Source organism: Euprymna scolopes, chromosome 2 (assembly GCF_053919585.1).
Source record: "Euprymna scolopes isolate OS-2025 chromosome 2, ASM5391958v1, whole genome shotgun sequence".
Lineage (NCBI taxonomy): Eukaryota > Metazoa > Mollusca > Cephalopoda > Sepiida > Sepiolidae > Euprymna > Euprymna scolopes.
The window spans coordinates 122,557,625-122,570,983 of record NC_136483.1 but is presented as its reverse complement, the minus strand read 5'-3'; the positions used below and the strand labels follow the sequence as shown (position 1 = coordinate 122,570,983).

At 30.1% G+C, this 13,359-nt stretch overlaps 1 protein-coding gene across 7 annotated transcripts in view; it reads right to left on the bottom strand.

Moving 5' to 3' along the window:
- LOC145295845 (nose resistant to fluoxetine protein 6-like) overlaps positions 1-13,359 on the bottom strand; it is a 387,176-nt gene that overhangs the window by 238,856 nt on the left and 134,961 nt on the right. For all 7 annotated transcript variants that reach the window (XM_080141605.1, XM_080141582.1, XM_080141591.1 and 4 more), the window contains exon 3: positions 4,668-4,746. In XM_080141605.1, coding sequence (XP_079997731.1) covers positions 4,668-4,746 — 79 coding nt within the window. The remainder of the gene's footprint in view (positions 1-4,667; positions 4,747-13,359) is intronic.

The following is a 13,359-nucleotide window of genomic DNA, read 5'->3' as shown; positions in this document are numbered from 1 at the left end:
AACTATTTATGTGTTGCGAGGTATTTCAAATTTTGTTATAAATTTTTGTTTCGAAGTTTTAGAATAAAGTCAAAGCTAAAGAAGAAATTCACTTCAGTTTATTTATGATTCAGTTTGAACCTTTTTACTCCAGTATAAAAAACAAAAACAAAAAAACAAAAAAACTAGCAGTAGTCGATAATATGATAACTTAAAAAAATGTTTGAAAAAGCTTTAAAAAAATGATTTCCTTTGCTTTTTTTTTTTGGTCAATGTGCAATGCTTGTCCATTCTCCAAAGGGTGTTTATTCCGAAAGCCTTTCTTAACATGGGGAGGTCGGGGGTGGTAATTCTGAGGCATTTTCTTATTTTCAACCTCCACATAATGAGAACGGCTTTTGGAATAAATATCTTTTGCAGTTTGGACAAGGCAACGCATATTGACCTTTTTTTTTCAGAAATGAATCAGAAGCGCGTTATCATAAAACAAAACTTTATTCAATATTATTTTAAAAATGAAAAGAAAAAAAACATAAAATAATTTTTAAAAAATAATATTTATTTACTTGCTTCTCCACAAGAGCAGTTAGACACTAATGTTTTAAATGTAGGGAAAACTAGTTCCCCCAAAAGAGCCGCACAGGATTGGAAACATTGCTTCAGCCTTCAGGGATTTATTCTACTTTTTAAAAAGATTTTTTAGTGCTACGTTACTATTGTGTTACAAAAATCAAATTTTAAAATGGTCACTTGTAAAATTTAATTTGAAAAAAAAAAAAGAAACTCTCGGCTGAAAGCTGTAACTAAATTCGTTTTGTTTTATTTCAATAATAAAAGAAATAACCTTGTTTATTTGTTTTACAAACATTAAAAATAAAAAAAGTGGCACACTAGGTTGAAAAAAGTTTCAATCTTTAAGAATTTGGCAAAAATAATTGCGATTGTGACTAAAATGTTATTGTTTTTTTTTTAATAACACTATTTTTTGTGCTGACGGACTTAGTAAATCGCTCAGATAAGAGTGAATATTTAATGAAAATTAGGAGTTTTCTTTTAGTAAATATCCTTTTAGGTATGGACTTAAAAAGATATTTGGCAAAAATAACCTTTTGATCTTCTGAGTAAATTCGTTTTATTGTTTATTACAAAATTGTTTTATGATATTTTATGCTGACGGACCCAGTCAGGTACCTGCGTCAAAGTTGCTTTAATCAGCAGCGGCGGCAATTAGTCGTACAATGATCGTACAAAAATTTTAGTTGTACATATTTAATAAAACCCTTTAAAAAAGTTCATATTAATTCGATTCTTTTGATTACTGTCCTTATCTTGAGAGTTGGTTTCACAATGTTTCAGCCTATGTATCTTGTAAAACTCCAGAATCTACACAGAAATTCAAACAGAAATTCAAACAGAACCCTTTATTTAACAGTGGAAGCATGCTTTTTTCTATCAGCCATAATTGGGTTGAAGCCCCAGGTAATTCTCAATTATATTTTGACACTAAGGATTGAACCTTCAACCTCCAGAAGTATGTAATTTACAACTGAATTTTATTAAGTATTTAATCCACTATGCCACGGGTCCTTGGGAACGTTTAGAAAATAACACTGAAGATGAGAATCCAAAGACTCCAAATACGGAATATCAATCCTCATCTCAAAAATTCAAAAATGTAATAAATGTCAAAATGAAGTGTTGAGAATGGATTTAATCTTTTGAGTTACACATTATTGGTTCTGTGTGAAAACAGTTAAAAGTACAAAAAGTCTTTAAAGTTAAATATTTTAAAATAATTTCCTTATTTCAAAACAAAGTGTGACATGAAGTAAAATGTATTGATTGGACAGGAACAACAACAACAGAACTGCTTTTAGTTATATGAACTGTTTTGAAATCAATTTGATATTATCTTACTCTCTTGTTGTTGGAAATATCCTCACACTTTTATTCTTGCATTGAAATAGGAATGTGCTTTTATTTAAATTTTACTTTCACATTAGTTTAAGAGAGACATGTATAAGACATGTATAAAATGTGTATAAAAAATGTATATGACATGTATAAAATACCTATAAGACAGGTATAAGATACATATAAGACGTGTATAAAATATGTATAAGACATTTATAAGACATGTATAAAATATGTATGAGACATATATAAAATATGTATAAGACATTTATAAGACATGTATAAAATATGTATAAAACATTAATAAGACATGTATAAGATATGTATAAGACGTGTATAAAATATATATAAGACATTTATAAGATGTATAAAATATGTATAAGACATGTATAAATTATGTATAAGACATTTATAAGACATGTATAAAATATGTATAAGACATTGATAAGACATGTATCGGACATGTATAAAATATACATAAGACACGTATAAAATATGTATAAGACATGTATAAAATATGCATAAGACATGTATAAGACATGTATAAGACATGCATGAAACATGTATAAGACATGCATGAAATATGTATAAGTCATGAAATAACATTAATCATTCTCTGCTTATCTCATCAGATTGAATTTCTATTCTTACCATAAGACTGATGCCTAAGAAGTGCACTTGAGCATTTCCAAAAATTTCCATTGTTACAAACCCCTTGTCATGCAGGCATCTTTTCAAGAAAGACACCAACAGACACACATTTTGTCAGGTTGTATTTTCGGTTTGGTTAAAACTTAGAAACTACTAAAGATACACTAACAGATGTTATACATTCTGATTCAGTATCACATTGAACAGTTTATGGTAAAAATAAAATAAATAATCATAATATTCATTTGCTTGGTGCCACCATAGATCAAATTAGTATGATGAAAATAATGATGACGTGTCCCTCAACTCTCTGGAGTCATTGAGGCGCTACATTATTGCATGCAGTGTGCCTTGGGCAAGAATAGCTTGACGGCACCCATCCCTCTCCAGGCTCCAAAAATTAGTACATGGATGATAAAAATGTGTTCTTTCATCCAACAAATCAAGGGAATTAACTCTAAATAGTTTTGAAGGTATTTCCTCAAACCAATTATTTGATTCATAATTTTTTATGAAACATCATTTTTGATAAAGTGATCTGTCAGTAAACAAAACCATACGATTTGTTAATCATCAGATGAGCGACAAGATACGAGGTGCTGTGGAAGATTTGATAAGTTTCATTTGTCTTTTCAATATTTATTTACCTCCTCTGCAAAAGGTTACACATAAGGTCAAGTGGGTTTTGAAAAATCAGCACACTAGTTGAAGTTCATTCTAGCCTATAAAAATACCTCAGCAACCCCATTTAGCATTCCTTGGTAGAGACACCTTAGGTGATTTGCAATAAACTCCTTCTCAGAGAGAAAGTAAAGCTTGGGATGACCTCATATGAGTGAACAGAAGCATACCTCGGCAAAACAACAAATTCACTGTCAGATTGTCAAAGATGTATCCTCAACTTGTACCAATAAAATCAACTTAAGCTTTTGTGCAATTGTTTGTATATTTCTATGTACAGGATTCATTTCCAAACTAATTAACCAATCATTATGCATTTTGGAACACAAGTGGAAGGTGTAGTAGATGAAATGTAGGTTAATTGATTAAAGGCAAAGCGAGATAAAAGCTCTTTTATGAAAATTCAGATCTTTCTGATTATTATAAATACTGATGGTATTAGACATAAATTAATAAATATTCCTCAAATTTCAGTTTCTTTGGAATATTTTAAATGTTCTTTTTGGAGGAGGTGACATAATAATATGAGCACAACTTTCCATTTGAAAATTCAAATATTTCAGATTTGCATTAAATTTGATCAATAGTCATTAGACATCAATTAAGCAAGATTCCCTGAATTTCAACTATTTTTTTAAGACCCCTTGAATTTTTAACATGCATTGGATTATTATCAAAATTAGCAAAAGGATGGCTGATGGGTCATTATATTTTAATTTTAATCTTCAAAGAGAACATAAAAATGGTGCAAATCTGTTCAAGGAATTAATTTTGTCTGTGCTGGGACGAGTATTATTCTAGTTACTGAGGCAATAGCCACTCCCCTGCTGAATTATTTTTTTTACTTCTGATTTTAATAAGCTTTAAACTACATTTTAAATCTTATTAAAAAACTGTTGATTCTAAAAATACAAACAAATGTTAAACATTTTAAAGTCACAACTAGAAGGCCAAACATTACAAAATGAACACTTCTTTTTCTTATTTGTAGCACCAGCACCCAATCTTTCAAGTTCTATTTACACTCACTTTGCGCCGATAAAAGTAAAAATAACCAAAAATATCTGTAGGTGTAAAATTTTACACTTATTAATGGGTTCAAGATTCAGCTCCAATTTTCTACCACAATCTTAGATGGGTATTTCATCATCAATAAAAATATTAAAATGTTTAATTTAAACATTTTTATTTGATATTTTTCATGATTTTCATATTTTAGAGGATTTTAAAGAATTTCATTTTATGTTTTAGCTGCCATAATGCAATAATAATAAACATGAGATTTTTGTAGCATATCTTACATGCAGATAATGCTGGATTCATTTACAAAAACATTCTAAATCAAATTAATAAAATGAAATTTAAAAAATCTTATCACAAAAAAAATTCTAAAAAGAGATGATTCTTCAAAATTTGAATAGAAAATAACAGAAAATCCTCACCTTTCAGAAATAAATGTTCACAGTCTGGAACACTACAAGAATTTGGCACACACAAACCAAAAGTAAGATCATATTTGTTCTGAAAATAAATTAAAAATATCAATATATATGGATTAAGTGTTTATATAAGAAGAGAGTAAGTTTTGTTTGGCTGCTATCATTAGTTGTTAGGGTATGGCATAAAGGTCTATCTCACAAGATCTCCAGCTATAGTATAACTGGAAATGTCTTCTCAGTTATTAAATCATTTCTCTCTGATAGGTTCATAAGAGTAGTGACAGTTTAGAGTGTTAGGTGCTAGACAGTGGGTTGAAACCAGAAGCTCATAGTATTAATGCTGGAGTCCCTCAGGGGTCAATCCTGGGTCCAACTCTCTTCCTGATCTACATCAATGATCTTCCAAATCACATCCTTAGATCATTCGTTGATATTTATGCTGATGACACTACTATCTATAGCACATCAAAGGCCATAAACGACCAAGTTCTCTCTGACGCTCTCTCCTCTAATCTTGAGCATGTGGTACAATGGGGAAAGAGGTGGCTAGTTACTTTTAATGCATCTAAAACAAAGCTTCTATCTTTACATCGTCAACGCTCTGATCCCCATCTGGCATTAACTGAAATGAATAGCTTTCGTTTTTGGGAGATCCATGTTTTGACAAGCTTCTGGGCTTGACATTTACTCCTGCTTTGAAATGGAACACGTACATCAAATCCATTGCCAAGGTCGCTGGAAAAATGGTGGGATCTTTCTATCGATCCAGTAGATATCTCACTGCTGATGCAATTCTCTACCTACATAAGAGCCAGGTATGTCCAAGGATGGAGTATTGTTGCCACATCTGGGCAGGAGCTGCCAGAAAGACTTTATCTTGCCTTGACAAAGTTCAAAATAGACTTCATAGCCTAGTATAGGATGCCCTTTTCTCTTCCCTGCAACCACTTTCTCACAGAAGACACATTGCGAGCCTGTCTCTACCTTATCGTTATTTTCATGGCAAATGCTCATCTGAGCTCCAATCTATGGTCCCTCCTTGCCTAACTTTCACGAGAAACACTCATCTACATGAAAACACTTTTAATAATTCCCCCCACTCTTTATCTGTGCCTAAACCTAAATGTAGATTTCATGAACAAAGTTTCTTTCTTAGAACTGCACAATTGTGGAACTGTCTTCTGTTTTCCTGCTTTCCAGTTGATTACAATATGGTTGTCTTCAAGTCCAACGTAAACAAGTTCTTGATGAGCCGTTCCCCTTAAGTAATCTAATTTACCAAATTTCCACTACTAACGATTACTATGATATTGACCCATTAACTACTATACACTCTTTAACCCTTATCCTCGAGTGGCCACTCATGTGATGACTCCTATGTAAAAAAAAAATAAATAAATAAGAAATTTGAAGTCTATAGTGAATGAAGATAAAATAAAACTGCACTAGTAAAAAAGGAATATAGTTTATAGCATTTAAAATATTTAGAATAAATGACTAGCAAAAAGAATGGAAATAGAAAATAAAAATACTATTTTGAACATGCATTAATATCATGCATCATAATTTAATTAATTGTTACGAGTGATGAATCGAATACCGGAAGTGGCAGAGAAAATGTAAACACCTTAACGCTTGAATATAATTAATATAAATAATAGATGGGCTTAAATGTTTGCATAGAATAGTGAAATGAGTTACTGTCAAATTATGATAATTGCTGAATAACAATAACTGAAAATGGAGATATGCATAATATGGCATGGTTGAGAAAACATGGAAGCTATATATAAATGAATGATGTTATGCCTGTACAAACATAATTAGCAACAGAAATACAAACATCAAAGGTCAGTGCATTTATTGAAATAGTTTTACTGCAATGCTTATTATACCATTTATACCGATAATGCTAGATAATAGATTATCATGTACGTGGCAGGTAATATGTAATATATATATATATATATATATATATATATATATATATATATATATATATATATATATATATATACATATATTTATATAAAATGGGTTAAGAAATTCCAACGAAAGAAAGATGTATATTTAAATAAGGGAGTAGTCACCAACAATGTGTATGTTTTAACATTATTTTATTATTCCGTGTCTTGGTTTTTCATTGAGAATTATGTCTGGATCATTGTAATAATGTTTTTAAGTCATTGAAATCGTTTTTACGCGTGTTTCAGACGTTCTGTGATGCGTCCTCGTCAGAAATAATTTTCAAATGTGTTGGAGATGTAAAAATGGCGATTTTCGTAGTTAATTTGAAGTTTTTCCAAGGGGTGGAGGCTTGTAAGTGTTTATTATTCATTGGCATGCTCAATTTTTATTGCTCTTTTATTGGGCTTGTGAGGGAGACCGTTGACCTGGCTGTAGTCGCTATCTCTTTCTCCTAATGTTTTTTTCTTTTCCTTTAGGGTGGGATAGGGTGTGTGTGTGTGTGTGTGTGTGTTTATGTGTGTGTGTGCGCGCGTGTGTGTGTGTTTGCTTTTATTGGTTTGGGAATGTATATATTGTTTTATAGTATTTTGGGGTTATTTGCTTCCTTAGGAAGGCGGCTGTGGTCCGAGGTCGTTACTAATGTGTATGTGTGGGGAGGGGGGACTGGCTCTTCTGAAATAAGGGTAGGGGTGCTTCCATTCTATTTTGATATTTATTTTTTGGATTCTTGGATTTTAGTATTGTGATTTTTCGTTTTAGTCTTTTCGGGTATTCCTTATATTATGTTTGTTTAGAAAGAGGGGTGTATTTAAAATAAGGGATTTTTTAATGTTTCTATTTATTTGTCTCCCCATGTGGGTATGGCCAGACCCAGGATCGGTTCCTAGTGTGGGGAAGATTTTGTTCCCCAGAGGGGGGGCATTGGAGGGGGTATAGGTATGGGAGGGGGATGATAGAAGGGATGATAGTTGTTTCAGTCATGAGGGGGTTCTCCTCCACTGACTGAGGAGGGAGCGAGGTGTTGGAACAGATATTATACTATGGTTCTAGGTGTTTCCTAGTGTTGTTGGTTTCGAGATTAAGTAGGGTTGGTGTTGTTCAGTGTGTTGTATTAGAGATAGGGGTGTTATGTCTGTGTGTGGTTGTATGCGCACACGTGTGTGTGTTTTCATGTGTCGATTCTGGTTTATGTGTGGGTATGTATATGTGTATGTGTATGGGTGTGCATGCGAGTGTATCTTGCATTTCATGTTTTTGTGTGATGATATTAGGTTCTGTTCAGTTCAGGAGTGAATCTGGTGATGAAGTTTTTTTCCTGTGTAAGTAAATAAAAATAATTGTCTGTTTGGAAGATTGGCATTATTTTGAAGCTGTTTCCACTGCATGTGTGTGCGTGTTTTGAAACATAGAGGTGTCTGTTATCTGCAATTTTGATGTTGCTCTTATGTAAGGCCACTCTATTGCTGAAATTTTTGGTGGCGCCTATGTAGGATTTGTTGCATGTTGTGCATCTTAGTGCATATACTACATTTCTGGAGGTGCAATTTAGATCCTTTTTTATTTTGAATGTTTGTGCTGGGTTTTTGAATGTGTATGTGTTACCTTCTATGTCACATACTCCACATCGCGTTTTTTTGCATTTTGTAACTCCTTTTGTAGTATGTGGGACGAGTTTTGAGGAAGTTAGGATGTGTTTTAAGTTTTTGGGTTGGCGTTTGCTTTTTATTATTTTTGTTGTTTTAAGTATGTTGTTTTTGTCGTTCTGATTGAGGAGGATAAGGTTTTTTGTTATCTGTGTGAATAGTTCTGGGTTGTTTGTGTTGTGTGTAGAGACGTATGCTAAAATTTGTTCTTTGTTGTGTTCTTTTGGGGGTTCTTAGTTGGTCTATTGGAATTTTTTCAGACAGTTCAATACCTTTCTGTATTAGTGGTAGTGGGTATCCCCTTTCCGCAGTGTTATTTGTAGTTCATTCAGTCTAGTTGAACGGAGGTGTCTGTCTGTTACTATGGTGCAGACTCTACGTGCTAGGAGTAGGGTATTTCTGACGAGGACGTATCACAGAACGTCTGAAACGCACGTAAAAACGATTTCAATGACTTAAAAACATTATTACAATGATCCAGACATAATTCTCAATGAAAAACCAAGACACGGAATAATAAAATAATGTTAAAAAATACACATTGTTGGTGACTACTCCTTTATTTAAATATATATATATATATATATATATATATATATATATATATATATATATATATATATATAACATTTAAAAACTTGTAAAATTGGTGAGAAAGACTATCTCTAGGTCGATATGACTCTTGTTATTTTTGCTTTTTAAAACAATTGTACACATGTACAGTTAAGTTGAAACCTTTTTTGAAATAAACATAAAAATAAATGTCTGTTCCTGGTGAAGCAGTATGTTATAAAAGTGTGAGTGTGTGTGTATGTGTGTATATATATATATATATATATATATATATCACCTCACCTCATACGTATATATATATATATATATATATATATATATATATATATATATATATGAGGTGAGGTGGCATGATGTGGCCTTCACTTGAAACTACACCAAAGACCATAAGTGTGACTGAAAACTTTGTTTTCATGTCCCTGTTATCTAGATTTGCACCTTGAGGGTGCTGGCAATGGTCCTGTCACAACTTAGATTGGGAGAGAGCAAGAATTGTACAGCGGCATATCTTTGATTTTGCTCATCGAACATTGTATCACTTCCAGACTCTTCGGATTTGTACACAACTGGGCAACTAGTAAATGGTCTGATAAAAAAAAAAACAAAAAAAAAAAACGCTTTCATCAAACGGAAATGGAATATGTTATCTTTTCTAGGGCGACAATTTTATCCCCACATACCCCTACCTCTCATATTCAATAATAAGGTTTATTTATTCATATTTATTTAATGTATTTTTCAATTCTCCTTTCTATTTTTAGTTTACTGAAATAATTTATGCTTGAAAAACTTGACAAGTAAATTTAAAGGACATTATTAACAGTTCTCCTAACTTATTTTCACCCATTTTTCAAAATTTTAACTTTATGAGAATGTTAGAATAAGTTACACCATTTTCCCATCCATTATATCTTCCTCCATACTTATATACAGTAGTTCACCCTTATAATCCTATGGTCATCCTTTTCTTCTCCAAGTTGTTTTTTTATCGCATCATAGTACGTATGTACTTTGAATTGTTTAATTCGATCTGAGACAAGAGAGTACATAGATTTGTACCACCATTGGACCACTACCAGCTTTCTGTTTACTTTATTTAATACTATTATATGATATGATTCCAGAGTGCAAAGATTGCATCCTTTGGATTTATTAGGTTCGTATTTCCCTGCTCTACATAATACAGACCAGTTAAAGTGGTATTCTGCTACGTAATTCCCTTATCCACTTGGCTAGATAAGTTGGTGGTCTATTAGAATAATTGAGATACACCTTCAATGATCATATTTTATTCCTACCTATAGATTCAGGAATTTAACCTGTATTCAGTGGATGCTATTGTTCTAGTTCTTTCCATAACGTTGCACAAAATTCCAAATAAGACATTTATCTCCCAAAAAACACATTGACTTATATCAATTTTTTATATGCACACAGTGAAGCACATTGAATTTTGTCAATTTTTTATGTGCACACAGTAAAGCACATTGAATTATGTCAATTTTCTATATGCACACAGTAAAGCACATTGAATTATGTCAATTTTTTATATGCATACAGTAAAGCACATTGAATTATGTCAATTTTTTATATGCACACAGTAAAGCACATTCAATTATGTCAATTTTTTATATGCACACAGTAAAGCACATTGAAGTATGTCAATTTTTATATGCACACAGTAAAGCACATTGAATTATGTCAATTTTTTATATGCACACAGTAAAGCACATTGAATTATATCAATATTTTAACTGCACACAGTAAAGCACATTGAATTATGTCAATTTTTTATATGCATACAGTAAAGCACACTGAATTATGTCAATATTTTATATGGATACAGTAAAGCGCATTGAATTATGTCAATTTTTTATATGCACACAGTAAAGCACATTCAATATTGTCAATTTTTATATGCACACAGTAAAGCACATTGAATTATGTCAATTTTTTATATGCACACAGTAAAGCAAATTGAATTATGTCAATTTTTTATATGCATACAGTAAAGTACATTGAATTCTGTCAATTTTTTATATAAACACAGTAAAGCACATTGAATTATATCAATTCTTTATGACTAAAGTAAAGCACATTAAATTATGTCAATTTTTTATATGCACACAGTAAAGCACATTTATTTATGTCAATTTTTTATATGCACACACTAAAGCACATTGAATTATGTCAATTTTTTATATGCACACAGTAAAGCACATTGAATTATGTCAATTTTTATATGCACATAGTAAAGCACATTGAATTTTGTCAATTTTTTATATGCATACAGTAAAGCACATTGAATTATGTCAATTTTTTATATGACTACAGTAAAGCACATTAAATTTTGTAATTTTTTTAAATGCACACAGTAAACCACATTGAATTATGTCAATTTTTTATATGCACACAGTAAAGCACATTGAATTATGTCAATTTTTATATGCAATCAGTAAAGCACATTGAATTTTGTCAATTTTTTATATGCATACAGTAACACACAATGAATTATGTCAATTTTTTATATGCATACAGTAACACACAATGAATTATGTCAATTTTTTATATGCATACAGTAAAGCACATTGAATTATGTCAATTTTTTATATGCATACAGTAAAGCACATTGAATTATGTCAATTTTTCATATGACTACAGTAAAGCACATTGAATTATGTCAATTTTTTATATGCACACAGTAAGACACATAGAATTATGTCAATTTTTTATATGCACACAGTAAAGCACATTGAATTATGTCAATTTTTTCTATGCATACAGTAAAGTACATTGAATTATGTAAATTTTTTATATGCACAGTGTAAAGCACATTGAAGTATGTCAATTTTTCTATGACTACAGTAAAGCACATTGAATTATGTCAATTTTTTATATGCACACAGTAAAGCACATTGAATTATGTCAATTTTTCATATGCACACAGTAAAGCACATTTAATTATGTCAATTTTTTATATGCACACAGTAAAGCACATAGAATTATGTCAATTTTTTATATGCACACAGTAAAGCACATTGAATTATGTCAATTTTTATATGCACACAGTAAAGCACATTGAATTATGTCAATTTTTTATATGCACACAGTAAAACACATTGAATATTGTCAATATTTTATATGCACACAGTAAAGCACATTGAATTATGTCAATTTTTTATATGCACACAGTAAAGCACATTGAATTATATAAATCCTTTATATGCATACAGTAAAGCACATTAAATTATGTCAATTTTTTATATGCACACAGTAAAGCAAATTGAATTACGTCAATTTTTTATATGCCAATAGTAAAGCATATTGAATTATATCAATTTTTTATATGCACATAGTAACTCATATTAAATTATATCAATGTTTTATATGCATAAATCCTATGAACATAGTACAGCATATTGAATTATATCAATTGTTATATGCATAAAGCATATAAACATAGTAAAGCATATTGAATTATATCAATTTTTATATGCATAAAGATTAAGCATATAGTAAACCGTATTAAATTATATTAATTTTTTATATGCATAAAGCACAAGCACACAGTAAAGCATATTGAATTATATCAATTTTCTATATGCATAAAGCATATGCACATAATAAAGCATATTGAATTATATCAATTTTTTATATGCATAAAGCATATGCACATTGTAAAGCATATTGAATTATATTAATTTTTTATATGCATAAAGCACAAGCACACAGTAAAGCATATTGAATTATATCAATTTTTTATATGAATAAAGCATATGCACATAATAAAGCATATTGAATTATATTAATTTTTTATATGCATAAAGCATAAGCACACAGTACATCATATTGAATTATATCAATTTTATATATGCATAAAGCATATGCACATTGTAAAGCATATTGAATTATATTAATTTTTTATATGCATAAAGCACAAGCACACAATAAAGCATATTGAATTATATCAATTTTTTATATGCATAAAGCATATGCACATAATAAAGCATATTGAATTATATCAATTTTTTATATGCATAAAGCATATGCACATAATAAAGCATATTGAATTATATCAATTTTTTATATGCATAAAGCATATGCACATTGTAAAGCATATTGAATTATATTAATTTTTTATATGCATAAAGCATATGCACATTGTAACGCATATTGAATTATATTAATTTTTTATATGCATAAAGCACAAGCACACAGTAAAGCATATTGAATTATATCAATTTTTTATATGCATAAAGCATATGCACATTGTAAAGCATATTGAATTATATTAATTTTTTATATGCATAAAGCATATGCACATAATAAAGCATATTGAATTATATCAATTTTTTATATGCATAAAGCATATGCACATAGTAAAGCATATTGAATTATATTAATTTTTTATATGCATAAAGCATATGCACATTGTAAAGCATATTGAATTATATTAATTTTTTATATGCATAAAGCATATGCACATAATAAAGCATATTGAATTATATGTA